This window comes from Wolffia australiana, chromosome 5 (assembly GCF_029677425.1).
Source record: "Wolffia australiana isolate 7733 chromosome 5, ASM2967742v1".
Lineage (NCBI taxonomy): Eukaryota > Viridiplantae > Streptophyta > Magnoliopsida > Alismatales > Araceae > Wolffia > Wolffia australiana.
In genome coordinates this window covers 6,189,344-6,209,926 of record NC_135839.1, presented here as the reverse complement: position 1 = coordinate 6,209,926, position 20,583 = coordinate 6,189,344, and the positions used below count along the sequence as shown (strand labels likewise).

Genomic DNA, 20,583 nt, shown 5'->3' with positions numbered 1-20,583 from the left:
ATTGTCCCCCACTTTGTCGGCCTTCGAGTTGATCACGTGGATCATTGGGAGCGTGATCGTGTCACGACCCCTCCGTGTCGTTAACTGGTTACGCCAATGATCATCTGACCTCCTTCGTGCTTCTCGTTAATTCTCTAAACAGACACTACATCTCATTTCATTTCATCGTGTTTGTAACCGTCGTCGAGTGGTGTAACACGAGACGCTCGATCCCATTCGTCGTGTCACATCAATTCCCCATCGACCTCTCCTGCTTTGTTAACAACTTCATGTTCGTCGGCTTCTCTGCTGCCACCCAGGCCAGCACCGAGGCCCATGACATCCACTGGTGGACCTTCTCTCTGCCGGCCAGGCAGCGCCGTCTCCTCCACGGCCTGCACCATAGACGAGCTCTGCTGGCGGGAACCTTCTAGCCAATTTACCCCGGGCTTACCTTCTCGTCGTCGACATACATTCTCATCATCTTAGAGTTTTTAATTAATATGTTATATAAATTATGAAAAAAGGCATCCGTCATCCGCCAAATTTCGTCCATCATCTTTGTCATCTGTCGTTCGCCACAAATGATGGATGACAAATGAAGTATGACGGATAGCACTTCCATTTAGTAGGGATAGGCAAACGTCATTCATCACGTCACACGTCACCGTGACGGAGATGTGACGGACATGTGACGGATGACGTGACGGTGACGGTGACCGAATGCATGGGGCGTGATGGTGACGTGATGCGTGATGGTGATGTCACGCGTGACGGGCTGTACATGACTGTGACGTGACGGTGATGGGATACCCCGGACGCATGATGTGACGACAGGTCCGTCACGGATGACGGCCGTGACGGATTAACATAAAAAAAATAAATATTATAAATAATAACATAGTAAAACAAATAATATTATGGTTCGACTATGTTTATTAACATAATAAAAATAAATATTATTATTTCGGTCACAGGTGATGGTGACGCTGTCACCGTGACGGTGACGTGACGGAACGACGATGCATGGACGCGTGACGGCTACGTAACGGATTTTTTTGAAAATACTCGGACGCGTGACGTGACGGTGACGTGACGAACATTTCGTCACGTCACCGTTCGTCACGGATCGTCATCCGCCCCATCACGTCACGGGCGTCACGTCCCGGACGTGCCGTCCCCTACCGTTCAGTCATTCCTCCGTCTCCCCGTACGATGAAGGATGACGATTTTTGAGCGGACGGATGATGAAACGTCATCCGTTCCCCAGCTCTAGCGGAGCTTATAGAAACTATATAAAGATTTGAGCTTGGAAGGGTTCTTCAATTTCAAGCATGGGCGAGGGTTTTGGGAGGAAGATGGGTTGACGTGGCCTCTTCCTCGAGCTCGAAGGTCTTCAATGGCGGCTGCAGCGGCTACGATCTCTGCTTCTTCTCAAGCGATTTTCCGCGCCTTGCGTCAAAGATTGCAGATTTCTCGCCAATGTTTCTTCCCTATTCAGTTTTCCGGTCGTAATTTTTCTTTGAGTTCCAGTTCCTCTGCGAGCGACGCAGAGCTTGGAGAAGGCGACAATGCAGGGATCGATCCACCGGAACAGCAACGCCTCTTCGTTCAGAGGCCTCTGGAAAACGGCCTCGAACAAGGGGTTTTTAAGGTTGGGATTCTCTGAATTGTGCAATGTTCTTCCAGCTAGGGTTTCTTCTTTTTTTTCAATTTAATGCCTTTTTTTAATAAAAAGGATTTGATACACGGCTGAATTTATCAATGTTCGTCAATTTTTTCGTTTGAATTTTCGGGAAGGCTATTTTGGTGGGGAAGGTGGGGCAGAAACCGGTGCAGAAGTTCTTGAAGAGCGGGAGGCCGGTGACGCTTTTCTCGTTGGGTACGGGGGGGATTAGAAACAATCGGAGGCCGCTGGATGACGAAGATCCGAGGGATTATGCCAATCGGTGTGCCATTCAGTGGCACCGAGTGGCTGTGTACCCTGAGAAGCTTGGCAATGTTGCGCTCAGGAACATGAAACCAGGGTGAGTGTTCTCCATCTGATCGATTTTCTTCGTTTAATGCTCGAAAAAAAATCCTTTTCTTTCAATTTGCTATTGTGTAGAATGCGTTTCCCCTCGTCGTCAATTTCGATTTTTCGATGATTCTGTGAAATCCGAGTTGGCCGTTTTTGGCTCTTGAAATCATCCATCATCAGTTACACACACCTCTTGTTTGATCACATCAAGAACTGAATTATGGTGCTTGTGTGTGCCGCATGTTCATGTGGTATCGTCGTTGGTTACAATTTTGAAAAAGTATTTCATGTAAAATCCTCCAGTTACATGCTATCTCAACACGTAGCAGATCATTATCTGTGTCAATCTTTTTCCCATGATGATCTTCTTAGGTACGTCTAATTCGTTTTTGTGGTCGCCTTATAAGCATAAGAATTTATGCAATTAAGAATATTATGTGTTAATCGGTGAAAAAAATCTTATGTGTTCAATTTCGATTGAAGAGACTCTTTTGAATAATCCAAAATGGCCGATTTTGCTTCAGAAGTCATCCATCAGCAGTTAGTCCTCTTGTCAGATCACATTGATAAGATCAAGATAATGAAATCCGAAATATGATCTTATTCTGTCTTCGGAGAGAAGATCTTTATCCGATCGTTACACGAGACAATTGCAGAACGAGAGAAATGTACGAAATGTGTACAATGTAGATTCAGCGGGAACGAATGGAAGATAACACGAGCCAGGATCGCGAGATCCTTCTTCTGAACGCTTGCTTCTCCTGCTCTCCAGCCTTTTCCCATGCTCGTAGACGGAACCTCGGAATTTCCCACCCTGTAGGTCTGTCCCTGTCTCTATTTATAGGTTTGTTGACCCTCTTAGTCCTCTTGTGCTGATGTGGGCTTATTTCTTTGGTTAAATTGCCTTCTTTTACATTTTCTTGAGAAAAACATATCACACGTAAAGAAATGCATTATAACGATTGTAAATGTAAGATTCACTCTGTAGTATCCATTTTCATGTCATATCAATATCCAAAATAGTGACAATTTTGAGACATGCCAAATTTCTACATTATCATGCTCTCTCGATGTTTCGCGGGTTCATTGTAGATGGTTATATATGTTGAGTATCATAGTTACTTTAATTCACCCCTTTGGTCACCTTACTTGCTGACGAATTTGTATGATATCTGATATCTTTAAAGTGTCTGCTCCTCCACATGCATAGTATTTGATAACAGACCGGCTGACATCCGACTTCTAATTTTGATTATAGTTTGGGTTAATGCTTTATATTGTTTTACTCGGGTAAGCAACCGACCCGTATCTTTAGTGCCCTCAGGTCATCATGAGCTCGATCAAAAATATGACCGAGGGCTTTATATACTAATTTTTTTCACAACATCTCAACATGGGACATGATTGTCAAATTTCGGATTCAATCCGATATCTTGTACCAATATCTGCCGCCATCCGCTGGATGATGATATCAGTCCCGATATCGTCATCTGAATCTGTCTCGCTTTTACCAGGTAACGGGTACTGAGACAGATCTTGGAGGGCAAACACTAGGCTGATCTAGCAAACCCAGTTTATGTTCTGTCTATTTGCGCTCTTCCCTGATAACGGATATCTGGACAGACCTCGGAGCGCAAACACTAGGCTGATCTATCAGACCCAGTTTATTTTCAGTCTTTTCGCTTCTTCCCCAGTTACCAGATATCAGGAGGGACCTTGGAAGGCAAGCACTAAGCTGATCTAGTTAACCCAGTTTATGTTCAGTCTATTTGCGGTTTTTTCTTATACGTACCTCGGAGAACAAACAGTTGGCCGATCTATCAAACCCGGTTTATTTTCAGTCTTTAATTCCAGTGTTAATCATTGCTGTTAGACGATGGGGAAATGATGGCTACATTTATATGATATCTGGGTTTTTTGTTGCCTAATCAGGGCAATAATCTATGTGGAAGGGAACTTGGAGACGAAGGTCTTCAGCGATCCGATCACCGGCCTAGTCAGGCGCATAAGGGAGGTCGCCATTCGCAGAGATGGTAAACACCCCATTTTTTGACTGTACTAATTTCTTCTTTATTCCACCCAATCAAAATACTTTCCCCCGATTAATTGTTTTTTCTTAAAGGGCGAATTGTTTTCGTGGCCGGCGACGTGGAGGAGAAGGAGCTGGACTTGAAGGGTGTGGGCTACTACTAAAAAATGGGCCATTTTGTGAGGATTAATCTCGGCCGTTGATTTAACGATAATCCATCTCTTATCATAGGCCGAGCACGGAGCGAGAGGTAGACGATGATGTTATGGATTATTCTGTAAAATCTGACTTGGCCTATTTTGGCTTTAGAAACCATCCATTATCGGTTATTTCGGCCATGGACGAAAAAATCATCCCGGCCAAGAGTTTGGAGGAATGACGGGATGGAGAATCATCCTCCGATCTCTGGAAAGGACTATTTTTTGTCCATGGACAAAATAACTGCCCCATCTGGCCCCTTGGACGGCGAACGGGACGGTATTCTGTGTCCTGTGGGAGGCACGTCGGAGCCTGAGAGCTCCACCTGGCCAATGAACCTGCAGTGCCTAGTGGCAAATTTTGAGTGTGGCCTAATGCTTTCGACCTGGAGATCAGAAGGCCCAAGGATGTCTTGGGCGGGACGGGACAGGACGTGGACGAAAATATTTGGGACCGGACGAGCTATGGATGGGTCGAAGCTCCAAATATTGGGTCGGAGGATGGGATGGGACGTGGACGAAAATATTTGTGACGGGACGAACTATGGATGAGACATAACTCTAAAAATTGGGACGTAGGATGGGATGGGATGTGTATGAAATATTTGACACGGGACAAACTATGGATGGGGCAAAACCCTAAAAATTGGGACGTAGGACAGGACGATCTTTATCCACTTGGCCGATGCACCTAGAGATGGACTGAGTGGCCTAATACTGATGCACGGTTGGCCCATGCATTGGTTCAACCTGGAGATCGGAAGGGGCAAGAATGTCTTGGGTAGGATGGGACAGGATGTGGACGAAAATATTTGGGACAGGATGAGCTATGGATGGGACGAAACTCTAAATATTGGGACGTAGGACGTGATGGGACATGTACAAAAATATTTGAGACGGGACAAACTATGAATGGGCCGAAACTCTAAACAGTGGGACGCAGGACGGGATGGGACGCGTACAAAAATATTTGAGACGGGACAAACTATGGATGGGTTGAAACTCTAAACATTGGGATGTAGGTCAGGATGGGACGTGTATGAAAATATTTGAGACAGGACAAACTATGGATGGGACAAAACTCTAAACATTGGGATGTAGGACGGGATGGGACGTGTATGAAAATATTTGAGACAGGACAGACTATGGATGGGACAAAACTCTAAACATTGGGACGTAGGACGTAGGACGGGATGGGACGTGTATGAAACTATTTGAGACAGGACAGACTATGGATGGGACAAAACTCTAAACATTGGGACGTAGGACGTAGGACGGGATGGGACGTGTATGAAACTATTTGAGACAGGACAGACTATGGATGGGACAAAACTCTAAACATTGGGACGTAGGACGTAGGACGGGATGGGATGTGTATGAAACTATTTGAGACAGGACAGACTATGGATGGGACAAAACTCTAAACATTGGGACGTAGGACGTAGGACGGGATGGGACGTGTATGAAACTATTTGAGACAGGACAGACTATGGATGGGGGGGAAACTCTAAACATTGGGATGTAGGACGGGATGTGACGTTTACTAAAATGTCTGAGACGGTACAAGTTAGGAATGAGACGAAACTCTAAAAATTGGGACATAGGACGAAACTCTAAACATTGGGACGTAGGACGGGATGGGACGTGTAAAAAAATATTTGAGACGGGACGAACTATGGATGGGGCGAAACTCTAAACATCAGGATGCAGGATGGGATGAGATGTGTACAAAAAGATTTGGGACGGGACAAACTATGGATGGGGCGAAACTCTAAACATCGGGACGTAGGACAGGCTGAGACGTGTACTAAAAGATTTGGGACGGGACGAGTTATGGATGTGGCAAAACTCTAAAAATTGGGACATAGGACGTAACAGGACGTAAACGAAAAATATTTGTGACGAGGCGAGTTACGGATGGGACAAAATTCTAAAAATTGGGACGTAGGACGTAACAGGACGTAAACGAAAATATTTGTGACGAGGCGAGTTACGGATGGGACAAAATTCTAAAAATTGGGACGTAGGACAGGATGGGAAGTGTACAAAAATATTTGAGACGGGACAAACCATGGATGGGACGAAACTCTAATAAATTGGGACGGAGGACGGGACGATCCTTACCCTCATCCTGGACAATTCTGCACTACACTTGACGGGAGCGGGCTACAACTAAAAAAACCGGGCCTTTTCTATGAGGATTAATCTGGGCCGTCGATCCAGCGATAATCCAGTCTCTTTCTTATCCGGGGTCTCAGCGTGAAGCGAGAGGCGGACGACGATGCTATCGCCGGGGCTGCTGCGCGCGCATCTCCCCCCGGCGGCCCCGCCAGTGACCCGCCGCTCGTTCGGCGTCGGCGGGGCGGTCCTGCCGCTTCTCCTGGCGTCGCCGCCGGCGAGTGCGGCGGAGGAGATAACGCGGAGAGCGTACTTGGACATAGCCATAGACGGGGAGCCGGCGGGTAGGATAGTCGTGGGGCTGAACGCGGAGCCCGGCGCGGCGAGGTTCGCGGCGTTGGTGAAGGGGGAGGCGGGGGCGAGCTACAGGAGGAAGGCCTTCACGAAGGTTTTGCCGGGGTACGTGGAGCACGGTGGAGTGGCGGGGTACGCCGGGGGAGGGGAGGAGCTGGCGGGGAAGGCCGGCGAAGGGCTGGCGGAGGGGACGGTGGGGTTGCTGGTGGGAGGAGGGGAGAAGAAGAAGAGGCTGGTGGCGAAGAAGGGGAGGCTGGAGATGGTGGAGGAGGCGGAGGGGGGACGGAACGGGACGGAGTTTGTGATCGTGGTGAAGGACGGGGGGTTGGCAGAGGGGGAGGAAGGGGAGGTGGTGGTGGTGGGGAGAGTGGTGGAGGGGAGGGAAGTGGCGGAGAGGATCGCGGCTGCGGAGACCGTCAAGGAGAACTCGTCCTCCCCTTACTTTAGGTGATTATCGTCTCTTTTCTTTCTTTCTTTCTTCTTGTGCTCTCTCTCTCTCTCTCTCTCTCTCTCTCTCTCTCTCTCTCTCTCTCTCTTTTCTGTTTCGTTCTTTGATGGGTATCTCGCTCTTTTCTCTCTCTTTCGCTCTTCCGTGTTTAGCGCTCTCTCTCTCTCTCTCTCTAATTTCTCTCCGTTGTCTAGCTCTCTCTCTTTCTCTTGCTCTTTCTCTTTCTGGGTCTCTCTCGCTTCGTTCTCTAGCTCTCTCTCTCTCTCTCTCTCTCTCTCTCTCTCGGTTCTCTAGCTCTGTCTCTCCCTCTATTCTTTCTTTAGCCCTCTCTCTATCTTTGTTCTTTGGCTCTCTCTCTCTGTGGATCACTCTCTCTTTCTTCTTTGGCTCTCTCGCTCTGTGGATCTATCTCTCTTCGTTGTTTAGCTCGTTCTCTCTCCCTCTGGATCTCTCTCTTCGTTCTTTGGCTCTCTTTCTCTCTGTGGATCTATCTCTCTTCGTTCTTTAGCTCTCTCTCTCTCCCTCTGGATCTCTCTTCGTTCTCTCTCTGGATCTCTATGTCTCTTTCGTTCTCTAGCGCTCTCGCTTTCTCTCTTCGGTCTTTAGTTCTCTCTCTCTCTCTCTCTAATTTCTCTAAGTTTTCTAGCTCTCTATTTCTATAGATCTTTGTCTCTTTGGCTCTCGATCTCTTTTGCTGGCTCTCTCTCCATCTCTTCGTTCTCTAGTTCTCTCTCTTTCTCTATCTCTATCTTTTTGTTCTCTCTCTTCGTTATCTAGCTTTCTCCCTCTCCCTCTCTCTCTCTCTCTCCCTTCTCCAGCTTTCTCACTTTCTCTATCTCTGTCTCGCTCTCTCTTCGTTCTCTAGCTATGTCTCTCTGAGTCTCTCTCTCTTCGCACTGTCTCTGGCTGTCTCTCTTCCGTTTTTCTCTCTGGCTCTCTGGCGCTGTCCCTCTTCTCTCTTCTTTCTCTCGGTGTCTCCTCGTTATCTCTATCTCTCTTCACCGTATCTCTTCTTTCTTCTCCGTCCTCCCTATTTTCATGTCTCCATTGCTCTAATATGACGATCACTCGTCTTCTCTAACCCTTTATCTCTCTCTATCTTCTATACGGATCGCTTTAATTTTCTCCTACGCCTCTCTTCTCATCTCTCTGTCCCATTGTATCTATCGCTGGTTTCTCTCTTTGCCCGTCTGTCCCTTGTCGATCTCTCTTCTCTCTGGCCCTCTTTGTCCCATCGATTTCTTTCTTTCCCTCATATTATCTTCCTGTTCCTTCCCTCTGTCATCTCTCTTTCTCCAGATAAAATGAGAACTGGCAGGATGTTTCTTTCTGCACAGGGTGGCGAAGCTGATCGGAGACAAGAGAGCTGTGGTGGCGGAAAGAGGCTTCAACAGGCCCTATTCCAAGATCATTGTTGCCAATTGTGGCCTCCTGGACTGACCCAAAGACCATTCCCCTGTTTATGGTCTTTCTCTATATATTCTCTAAGTTCATTTCGGATGATATATATAGAGAAGAAGAGTAATAAAATCTAAGCTACATAGCCAAGAACCTAAGACCAGCATTTTTATCTTTGCAACGAGTGTACGGCTATCCGATATCTGTCTGATATCCAATATGGGACATCCAGATGAAATTGAGATGATTTCATATGCTCAATGATGGATATCAGATATAACATGGATAATGATTATCCACCCATTGTCGGACATGGGGACTGCTATCGTATAGTTCAGGTCATGACAGATGCCAGTACTGAATATCAAAATCCGATATCCGGTTATTAGAAACTAATATCAGGATATTTGAAAAGCATACCAAAAATCGGTATCCATAGATTGATATCCGAGATTCGGATATTTGTTTACATTTCCCAGGGTGTATTCTCCCATATGGCAGAAAAATAAAAAAACATAAACACTATGAATTATTTTAAACAATTTTGCTTGAGGACTATGTCCTTAAAGTCATTGATTTAGTCAATCTGGTCTTAGAACCCACTATTCCGTTGACCTTTTAGACAGGGTCGGGCAATTAAATTGCCCATTCAAAATTTGAAAATCCTCTGAAGATTTCAACATGTTCATCTTGATTAAAAATTGTTGAAAATATTTAACTATTTTTAATATTATCCAAACAGAGAAGCAAAATTAGCGTAGGGGACTTGGAGTTATTTTTATTAGCTTGACGGTGACGGCGGATGATTTCAAAGCAAGCTCAGAAGTGAAGCAATTCTCAAGGCCGCCTGGGTGAGGGTACCTAGAGATCAGGAGTTTCTGAGTTTCAGATCTAGCAAAGCAGATCTCGAGGCCACTTAGCCAAAGGAACAACATGTGAAGCAATCCTCAAGGCTGCCTAGCAGATGTAACACGACAGGGCGGGATTGAGCGGCTCGTGTTATACCACAGGGAGAAGGAGATAAAATGGACATGTTGGAGGATGAAATATGAAGGTGTATTAAATCCAATGAGAAGACGCGTCGGACAACTGCTGACATAGGGTGTACACCAGATGACGACACGAGGGGGTTTAGGGTAGCGATCAAGCTCCCAATGACCCGATAAATTGGCTTGAAGGTCAACGGGGGGGGGGACAAATACTGTCCACATGCATCCGACATGAATCATAGAGAATGAAACTAATCCGACACAAAGAACAGAAATCCTACCCCTCAATAAGGTGGCTAATCCTATGAGTCAAACATTTCTGGCAGGGCAGGGGTGCACGCAAGGACGGCACTGAAAGAGGTAATGATATTGAAAATATAGGGGAAGAGCTGTTTGATCTGCGGGCCTGGGCTCGAGGACGTTGATCAGTCGAGGGGGGGCGTAACCACCGATGGGGAGGAGGATCAGGAGATCGGTTGAGGACGTTGTGATCGGCTGATCAGCGACAGTGCGGGAAGGTGAACAGTCCTCGGGTGGACGACTAATGACCACTGGCGGTGGGGCACGCGAGGACAAAGGTCGAGAGCGACGGGCACTCCGCAGATGGGTAGCGATCGTGAATGGGCAACTTGGGGTGGCCGCGACAACAGGCACGGGCCGTCGCAACGGCGGGCACAGGGGAACCGTGACAGCACGCGCAGCGTGGTTGGTGAAGCGCCGGCGGGTGTGGTGGTGTGGCAGTAGGCGTCAACGCAAGGGAACACTGCGACGTGGAGCATGGCGGTGCAGGGCGCAGAGGCACAGAGCGTGCTGGTAGTCAGCGGCGCTGCAGTGATCAACGACATGGGGGCAGGCGTAGAGCGCCGCCTACCTAGGGAAGGGCCACAGGAGGCGGATGTTGGAGGAGGGTGTGGCGGTGCAGCGACTGCTGAGCACCGTGACGAGGGGGGGGTGCGACAGGGCGTGACAAAGCAACCAACGACAAGGCACGACATTGGTGAATCACGGTGGCGGCGGGATACTCCGGTGGAGTGAGCCGCCGAAGGTTTCTCTTTTTTTTTCCTGTCGCGATGGCAAAATTGTAATTCTAGGAAAGTAGGAAATCCTAAAACAAGGTGACAACGCTTTTCTTCCTTTTTCACAAGCCTTTTCTGGATATTTCATTAGCCTAGACACGTTTATTTCAACCTTCTATTTTCAAACTTTTAACTCAACAACCCCTTTCTCCCAATTTGTGTTTGCTCTAGTTGTAGCTAAGAAAGTTAGCCCTAAGATGATAGGGGTATTCTTAAGATCTTCAGTAACTTTCATATCAGCCACTATGAAATCTACAGGAAAATAAAAATGCTCTATTTTAACTACTACATCTTCCAGCAATCCATAAGGTTGCCTAATAGACCCGTCCGCTAATTCCACTTCTAAAAAGTTGGTTCTAAATCTTCAAACTGAAATTTATCATATAAGGCCTTTGGTAAAATGTTAACACTCGCTCCTGAATCAAGTAGAGATTTGGAGAAAACCATTCCCCCTATCTCGCACTTGATCACGGTGCGACAGGGCGTGACAAAGCAACCGACGACAAGGCACGACATTGGTGAATCACGGTGGCGGCGGGATACTCCGGTGGAGTGAGCCGCCGAAGGTTTCTCTTTTTTTCTCCTGTCGCGATGGCAAAATTGTAATTCTAGGAAAGTAGGAAATCCTAAAACAAGGAGACAACGCTTTTCTTCCTTTTTCACAAGCTTTTTCTGGATATTTCATTAGCCTAGACACGTTTATTTCAACCTTCTATTTTCAAACTTTTAACTCAACAACCCCTTTCTCTCAATTTGTGTTTGCTCTAGTTGTAGCTAAGAAAGTTAGCCCTAAGATGATAGGGGTATTCCTAAGATCTTCAGTAACTTTCATATCAGCCACTATGAAATCTACAGGAAAATAAAAATGCTCTATTTTAACTACTACATCTTCCAGCAATCCATAAGGTTGCCTAATAGACCCGTCCGCTAATTCCACTTCTAAAAAGTTGGTTCTAAATCTTCAAACTGAAATTTATCATATAAGGCCTTTGGTAAAATGTTAACACTCGCTCCTGAATCAAGTAGAGATTTGGAGAAAACCATTCCCCCTATCTCGCACTTGATCAAAGGAGCTCTAGGATCCCTACGTTTTTCAAGAAGGTTTTGTAGAATAGAAGTCATATTTTCAGATAATTGGATACGTTTTTGCTTGCTACTATTGTTAGGCCCCTCACTAGGCGGCATTCCCTGCCCAGAGTCCTGCGTGCTTATTGGGAGGGTGTGTTTGCGTGAGACTCACGACATTTAAGGACTGAGTTTTATTTACTGCTACATGCACTAAGGGTAGCGATGCCCAACCTGATCTTTTGGGCCATCGCCCCCGTATGTGGTGATACACTACGGACGCTGTGCGTGCCCTTTGCGCCTAGGTGGAACGGATCAAGAGAAGTCCGCGCGTGGTGGGCGCGTAGGCCAACATGCGTGAGCACGCGCACGCCAAACGCTGCGCTCCAGCGCCAAGCGCCACGCGCGGGCGCCAATGCTTCGCGCGAGCGCCAAGCGCCGCACGTGAGCGTGAAGTGCTGCGTGCAGGCATGGGACGCGCAAGCCAGGCAGCGCGCCGCGGGTGCAGCGTGCAGAGTTGTGCGGGGTGCCACGTAGTGGCCGCCCGGGCAGTGGGGCGCGGGGTTGGGAGACATCCCACCAGGAGACTAAGGAAAGTGGCGCATTGAGTGCACCGAGGCAGCATACGGACGCGTGGCATTCCCGCGGGTAGTGCTGGGTGCGCAACACTCACCTTGAGGCAACCGAGGGAGTGTTGCGCAGATTGCGCGTGTTCTGTGTCAACGCGAGTGCTATTTGGGGAGGGGGAGTTGGGCAACGGCGGCGAGCGCGGGACGGGGTTGGGGTGGTGGGGTTGGGCAGCGGCGGCGAGCCTGGGACGGGGTTGGGCGGCTGTGGCAAGGGGGGGGGTTGGCTACGGCACTGGGCATCATCTGTAATAGTCATCCATTATCTCCGTCATTCGTCCATCATTTTTGTCATCTATCATTTGTCACGAATGACAGATGATTAATGATGAATGACGCAAATCCTCTGTTCAGTCATTCGTCCAACGTCATGGACGATGATGAATAACAAAAATTAAAAAGACGAATGATGAAACGTCATCCGTCCAACAGCTCTATCGGTGCGGGTTGTGGACAGGGATGAGCTAGAGAGAGATCGGCGCGGCTCGACTGGTGATGGGGCGCAAGAGCGGTTGGCGGGGCTTGGAGGTGAGAAGCCGAGGGAAGAGAGACTGGCAGCCTTTTGAGGGCTGGCTCGGGTTGACGGCAAAGCCGGTTGCTCGTCACAAGCCCCACAAATCTGGAGACGGCTGGGTCGTAGAGTCGAGTGTGGGTGGTCACCTCAACCATCAGTGAGGGGCGTCACAATAGGACAGGACTCCCTCTGTCGGTGGGAAAGTTCGGATGGCCGAGTCAACCTGACTCTATCGCATACAAGATCGAGGTTGACTTAGAAGGGTGCAAACACACGCAGTGTTGTCTCTGAGCAGCCATTCTCCTCACGATCAAGTGGAAGAACACCCGATGGCTGATTGACGGTTGGTCAACCCCACTCTCACACGGGATCACCTTGCACCAGCTGATCAAGGGGTGTGGACCCGCTTACCTGGGTTCCAACCGGTAGGAGACAACGACTACACAGGGGGTCACCGAGAACTCTGGTGTCTGATGGGTCAGATGCATGTCAGGTGATCAGTTTTCAAGGCTGGGACGCCGACCAAAGGGCAGGTGGGTGTTGCACACAACCGAATGGGGTTCGTTGACCGCAGAGTCGGATGACTCAAGCGGCGGGCGAACTGGCAGTTGAGGCGCGGTCCGTTACCTGCGGGAGGGATAAACGACTCGATGGTGGAACCCGGTGACCTGTCACGGGCTAAGACGCCCAATTGTACAATGACTCCAGCAGCAACTCGAACCCGTTTGTCTCACAAGAATTTGTCTGACGTGGATGGTCCTTCCCGACCTTTCTCTTCGACCACCCTCTATTGATGTAGGATGCCATCAGTGTCGTCGTTCGTGCGGGTATCGTGACGATGTTTTGATACCAATTTGATGCCATATGTCATCTAGGACGTCATCCGATTGGCACCGAGTCGAGTGCTCGGTACCTAGACAGGGGTGTCGGACATCGACAGTGTCGTCGTCCAACGGATAAAACCCTAAGCGAGTGATGTAACTACGATGCAAATGAATGCGTCCTACGTGTAATACTCGCAAGCCCTGACTCGATGGAGATGCTGAATTTTGAGCTCCGAAGGGGTCGCCGGTTGATGGCGACGGTGGCCTCTCGAGCCTCGTCAGATCTGGACGAAGGCGACTACGGCGCCAAATGGAATCAATCCGTAGGTGCCCGCGCATAACGGATGGCCTCGTCTGTACTGGTAAAGATGCTCAATTATCGTAGTTTGCTCTCACTTTCCTCTCTCACCTACTTAGCCTAAGCGCGGTGGAATCGATCAAAAGTATACTGCAAAAGGTAATATAACGGGAAACATGAGAAGATGTCAATGCGTGGCTCATGTGCAGGATCTTCATCAATTTCCGCAACACGTGCGGGTGCGATGGAGTGGAGAGGGGCCGGAGAGGACCGGCATGCTCGACTAGCGACGCGGCGCGGGAGCTATTAACAGAGGTGGGAGGAGATGCAAGGAGGGCAGCGTTGGATATGCTCACACGCCGGCTGGGTTCCTAAGTGGGCATAGTCCGTATCATCAAGGGCACCCTTGTCGAGCGCGGGTTGGGCAAACTTCCACAATCCCGGGATTGGCAACGTAGGGGCCAACTTAGGCGGTCAGGTTCACCTTGGTCGGTGGTCAACCGCTCCTAGTGCTGGTCCACGGTTGACTTGCGGCTCGGCCTGCTTCAGTAACCCTGGGTTGGCGACAGAAGGGTCAAATTGGCGATCTAAATCACCAAGATTGTTGGAGAATCAGGGCCCGTGAGGTGGCACATGCTGATTTGGGAGTTAAACCGGCGAAGACAAGCCCATTTAGGCTTCGGAGGGCAAAAATATGCGACCAAACTCACCGTGATCAATGACCAAGCAGGGCCCGTGTGAAGATGCACAATTGACTGCAGTTGGCACAACAGCATGAGTGTCACCGGGTGGTGATTTTGGGCCGCAGGTGGACCCGAGCAACTGGAGGATATGCGATTCGGGTCAACCAACAAACGGGAGTCAACTCCGTCTCCTGACCGACAACGATCACCTGGTGATTAGAGACGAGGATTTCTCACCAGCGCGACTGATGATGGCCGTTGTCTACTCCTGAGGGTGCTAGCGGCGCCAAAGGGCAATGTGACACCCCCTAACTGGAAGGGTGCTTCCTAGGGGGGGTCGCTTCCCGCGGGCAGCCGTACGGCACACGCCGATCGAGAGATCCCTGAGGGGATAATCAACGATGGTCGTGGCATCTAAATCAGTTGGCGGGGTGCAGGACTCTCCGGCGATGGGTTGATACTGTGTCGTAGGAGGGAAGGATTGAGGACTCGTCCTCCCTCTTCCTGATGCTCCTCTCCAATGCTTGCTTCCTGCTTTCTCTACTCCCCCTCGTTTCTTTCTCTCAAGGGGTGAGTCCAAGATAGAAACACAACAAATTCACGATTGTTCTTCCTGGACTCAGGCTCTCCTAGGTCGCCCCTCTTCCTTTATAAGGGGAGATTAATGGGCCCTAGGAGGACCCATAAGGGAAGGGGGGGGGGGGAGAAGGTGAAGTCCATTAAGGGGGCCCTTATAAAATGGGCCCCCCATTACAAAAATAAAAGAAAATAAACAAAAAATAAAAGGGGGGAAAGGGAGGGGGTCCAAACAGCTAAGGGCCCCTCCCGACACGATGACAAAGACACACGGACAAAACAACGGATGCATCGCGCGGCGACGAAGGTGACTCGACGAGTCTGAAAACATGAAATGAAACTAACGAAGACGACGAGAAAATCAAAACATGATAAAAATGAGCACAATTCACCGTGGATGTCGACGCCGGGTGTCTTCATTGGCGCCTTGGCATGTTGGTCTGCTGGACGCGATGGCAGGCAGTCGACGACGGTGACGGCAGCTCAGATGACACCTACGGCGGGTTAGGATGGTGTGTGCCCTCATCTATCTTCCTCGTTCTCCTCTTCTTCCACTTGTGGGCAAGACCTGAATTTCTCAACAAAATGTAGGACGATAAACAACATGTTTGTCTGACATAGGGCGCATCTTCTCCCTTATAAAGGGGGAGTCAAGATGGGCCCTAAAGGGGGGGGGTCCATTAAAGGGGTGGGGGGATGTCCAAATAACTAATAAAATAAAAGACAACACACAAATGATGGACGACGGACAGAATAAAAGAAGCAAAGAAAAACACGAAATAGACAATGGCGCAGTGAACAAAACAACGGACGAGCACACAAACAGAATACTACTAAAAAATTGAACAATCACGAACGTGCTTTCACCCAGGGTATTTGAACCCGGGCCTCTTCACAGTCACCCTGGCATGACGGTTGGGTTGAACGCCAACCGGCGAAGGTGCTGATGATGATAATGGCATCTTCAAAGATGTCTCTGGGGACTCTGGCTGTTGCGCGCCATCATTGATTCTAAATATATCATCAACTAAGCTAATGTTCAATTGGATAGTGCTCAGATCAACTTCCACAATCAGATCAAACCATTTGATTTCTTGATATCAATCACAATTGAGAATAATCACTGGTCCAAATCAAGAGGATGTCCATTGTATATACTTTATATTGTGTATTGGAATTTTATATACAGAAATCCCTCTTAATTTTTATACCCAAATAAGGTCAACCGTGTGGATCTTTCAATTAAGTCAATATTCAACTAGGCTGAATTGATGATGTGCGTAGATTGTAGATGCTTAGAAAGCTTATTTCCATGACTAAAGTTTTGCTGGTTACCAGAACATACCTGAGGCAAAGAGAATCCTCGTTGCAGCTCTGACAAAACCTCACTCCTCTCTCACACCACTGCCAGACGGTTATCTCACATCAGCTTTATCAGCAGCAGCTCCCCATCGAAACCCATCACCAGCAACTCCACAAGTGAAATCTGAAGAAGAACAGCTCCACCAGAAGCTCCACAAGCCCTAACACAAGACCATGTCACCACACAGGTATGTGTTTTTTGTAGGAAACACGTACTGGGCTGATAAAATGTGTGATATGCCTACTGGCCCAATGCACACATAGTTATTATAATCTGATATCCATTCTCGATATTGGATAACGAAACACAAAATACCTTTAACACTTGGAATGATGACGGATGATAGAATCATAACAGATAACGAACGGAAATTTTTTTTGTTATCCGATATCGTTATCTTATAATGGATAGAATAAATAATATCTTTCATATACTTTTATCCTCATCAATATCTTAGTATCTCTTGTATCCATCATTTTTTTTGCAAACGCCCCCCCCCCCTTTCTCTCAATTCCTCACTTAACTCTACTACTTTATAACCATAGTATCATGAAGATTTAAAAATTGCCAAAATTATAATAAATAAGGTGCATATTTATCAATACTTTTCTATCATTGTTTCACCATATTTTCAAAGCCTAACCCTTACACTAACATGTTATATAAAGAGAAGTCATTTTAATAATGGAGAAGAGTTGAGGTTAGCATAATATGAGTCAAAAAGGCTACTATCCCATTTCCTAACTTTTAGTGAGATATATTATAAGTCTTGATGGTGTATCTTAGTTTCGTTGGACTATGAATTTTTATTTAATCATTAAATATTAGAACTTTTATTTTTATTTTGGATTTGCATTCATTTAAAAAAATCCCAACTTTTAGATTCATGGATAAGCGTACATTCTACCCGTTTCCCTCAAACTATTTCACTAAAGTTCTTAATTTTGGGATATACAAAAATTTTCAAATATTAAGGATTTATATTGTATATAATCACAAAATTATTTTTAAATAGTTCTTAGTTTATCGTACTAAGTATCACTCTAGGAATAAAACAGTTTAACATTATAGATGACACTCATAATTCATTATAGTGGACCAAGCAGTCAGAAAACATTACTAAACCCCTACATATGACACCACAAACATTTACAACACACACACATTATAGAAGGATATCTAATAATGTAGCTTTTTATTGGAGCGTGAGTGGAGGTAACACATTGAATGATGCAAAACTTATACTAAGAAAAATAAATTATGATATAAATATTATATTCAAATGGAAAAAATACTACATTAATCATTTTATAGCTTATGCTAGTGTTTTGAACCCTTATTTACTTAAACCTGCAATTTGAATGGAATGGAGGCATAATTAGATGAGAAATGTATATAGTAGAATGCATCTATCAAAAAGCTATATAAGTCTCATCTTGATGAATGTGACTAAAATGAATATTATGACTTATATTTATAGTCAAAAAACCTAAATTTTGAAATGAAGTTTAAATCGTCCATGTAACAAACTTAATCCATGTTATTACACAAAGTTTTCGATACGTCACTGTATTTGCTAAAATATAATCTTTAAGAAAAATCTTATGGGCTTTTGTATATATAAATGATAAAAGACCAATAAGATATCATGAAAGCATCAAGAAGGTTAATAAAATAAAATTAAAGTGATAAATAAAAATAGGCATTGTATCTAGTGAGGTAGTAATAGAATGATGAAATGCTATGAAGAGAAACTGCCACTTATTGGCCTAGAACAAGGTGGGAAATATTATATAATATACTAATGCATATTGATGAATGAAGGGGGAACACATATAAGATGAATACAAACTGGTTTATAATATTGGATGGAATGATTTTCATATGATGATATGGTTATCATATCAGCCTCCTTAAGATAGTGTTCCAAAAATATTAAACGTGATAGATATATGTAACAAGCTGTCTCATTAGGCGAGTAACTTCTGGGGAAAGTCCAAGATGGAGATGAGAGAGAAGATAAAAATGGTTAAATATTGGTCTCTCCCCTCCCCTCTCATGACCTGGAATACAGAGCTAAGAATGGATCTTAGGGTAGTAATGTGCACGTCATACATGTTGGGTTCTAGAGGCCTTGACTTGGATGAACAGAACAAAACGATGCGCAGCGGAAGACTCTTTGCGAATCGAACGGCATCAACAAAAATATTGAAACGGCATACCTTTGCACGAATCTGATTCGTGATTTCTTCGATCCCAGAGTGAGACGAGTCGAGCTGCTCAAGTGTGCAGCCTCTAGACGTATCCACGCGGTCCTCGGCACGTCGAATCTCCTCCTTCTCGTTGACGAGCCCTGTTCTTTCTCCGTCGGCGTTGTTACGTCATCCCGATCACATCAGGGATGGAGAGGGGGTATGGGGAGAGTGGAGAAGAAGGGGAAAGGCCCCTGAACAATTCTCTCCTGGGTGAATTTTGTTCAGGGCCTTCCCCTATTCATAAAAACCCCCAAAACTTAAGTATATCTTCCAACGTCCAAAAGACCATTTTCATGTGACCCTCTAGGCCCATGTATCAGTCTAGTTAACGACTCCAACGGCCCAATAACCTTTATTGGCCTTCCAAATTAATTAACTATATCATCATATAGATTAATTAACGTCGGATCGATTTAACCCAATCGATAGGTCGAGACTCCAACACGTGGGGTGCCAAGCTACACCTCATGTCCTAGAAGATACAAAGGAGTGTGTATCGACTCACTCGTGGAACCTGTTCATCATAAGTTATCGTGTATGTATAATCCCTCATCCACTTGACGCGCCTTGGACGACTTAGGGTATGGTCAACTGTCAAACCCTAATCGGTCATCCGAGTTAGTACTAATGCATTCGGAAATCATCGGAGAACTCTTCTCTGATATTTCACTGCCTTAGCCAAGGACTTCATTGCATCGTCTTCCTTGAGCTGTCACCTCTTATACCGAGGGTGGACGATCCCATCTTGACCACTCAATCGCCTTCGTGTACTTCTTGATGCACCCGAACTAAGACCGTTTAGAATCCCATGATTAGAGACTCGTTGGCCATAACCAAAATACAACTGTCTGTCCACAAGACGTCTTTGGTGTCTCAGGTCTAAGGACCACTTACACAACCGTGACATGAATCAACCTGATTGACAGTTCGGTATAATACCATTCAGGGATTCGTACGGATCAATTCAGTGAACTCTTTCCACTAAAGAGCACCCACTATCTATCCTTAGTGTCGCCACACTAATGGCTACGAGACCGGCCATACTCATCATATGAGTGAGGCTAGATAGTGCTATTCTATACGGATACTTTGATGTCCTTTTCGCGTATCCTTTGAATAGGAATGTTTAGAACACATGCTTAAAGACTAGTGATCTCCGTATTACGATCTCATCATAATTCACTAAGTCCGATCATGTATTCATGGACTTCATTATGAGCATCACACGTGCACTATAATGAATATGTTCTATTAATGAATATGGAACGAGATGCGGAATGTGTGATTGGCTTGCCGGCCACATATATTTCCATCAATACATTCATCTGTGATTGCCAAAAGAAAAAGGAGAATCCGTTCCCCATTTTGGGGCTCAAATTTTATTGCTCCAAATCCACATTTTAAGGCAACCCTTTGACCACGACTTAGGCACCCTTGAATGGATTTTACTGAGCCTTTGATGTACTTGCCTTATGGATCGGGCTTCCTTCTTTTCTGTGGTAGTGCCTTGGACATCATTTATGGATTCCAGATCTGAAATCAGTCAAGATTCAAAAAATGGATTCTCATTTATTTTTTTGGATTGGGCCTTCTTCAATTCTGTTTTTTACACGATCTACTACCTTTCTCCCATATTTGTTCACAATACATGATTAAATTGAAAGAATAAATATTAGAATAATAAACTTGACTTCAGGGTAGTCAATTGGAGTTGCTATCATAAAATAAATTCATTTACAAATAAGGACTCAATTGGTTCTTTTATTTATTT

General features: G+C 46.2%; 2 protein-coding genes across 4 annotated transcripts; both read left to right on the top strand.

Annotated features, from left to right (window-relative positions):
• The first annotated feature begins 1,309 nt into the window (after positions 1 to 1,309).
• LOC144702986 (Nucleic acid-binding, OB-fold-like protein) lies at positions 1,310 to 4,357 on the top strand. 2 transcript variants are annotated; one of them, XM_078575034.1, is made up of 5 exons: positions 1,310 to 1,633; positions 1,780 to 2,006; positions 3,623 to 3,722; positions 3,932 to 4,032; positions 4,122 to 4,357. In XM_078575034.1, exons 1-5 carry the CDS (start codon positions 1,379 to 1,381, stop codon positions 4,216 to 4,218), a joined length of 780 nt encoding a protein of 259 aa, XP_078431160.1. In that variant the 5' UTR covers positions 1,310 to 1,378; the 3' UTR covers positions 4,219 to 4,357. The 2 variants fall into 2 exon arrangements, with proteins under 2 accessions (XP_078431160.1, XP_078431161.1); XM_078575035.1 differs by lacking the exon at positions 3,623 to 3,722.
• A 2,094-nt stretch (positions 4,358 to 6,451) lies between these two features.
• On the top strand, positions 6,452 to 8,641 carry LOC144702988 (Cyclophilin-like peptidyl-prolyl cis-trans isomerase family protein). Of its 2 annotated transcripts, none has more exons than XM_078575037.1 (2): positions 6,452 to 7,144; positions 8,445 to 8,641. In XM_078575037.1, exons 1-2 carry the CDS (start codon positions 6,507 to 6,509, stop codon positions 8,446 to 8,448), a joined length of 642 nt encoding a protein of 213 aa, XP_078431163.1. In that variant the 5' UTR covers positions 6,452 to 6,506; the 3' UTR covers positions 8,449 to 8,641. The 2 variants fall into 2 exon arrangements, with proteins under 2 accessions (XP_078431163.1, XP_078431162.1); XM_078575036.1 differs by having other exon boundaries at positions 6,454 to 7,144; positions 8,483 to 8,641.
• Positions 8,642 to 20,583: the final 11,942 nt, after the last annotated feature.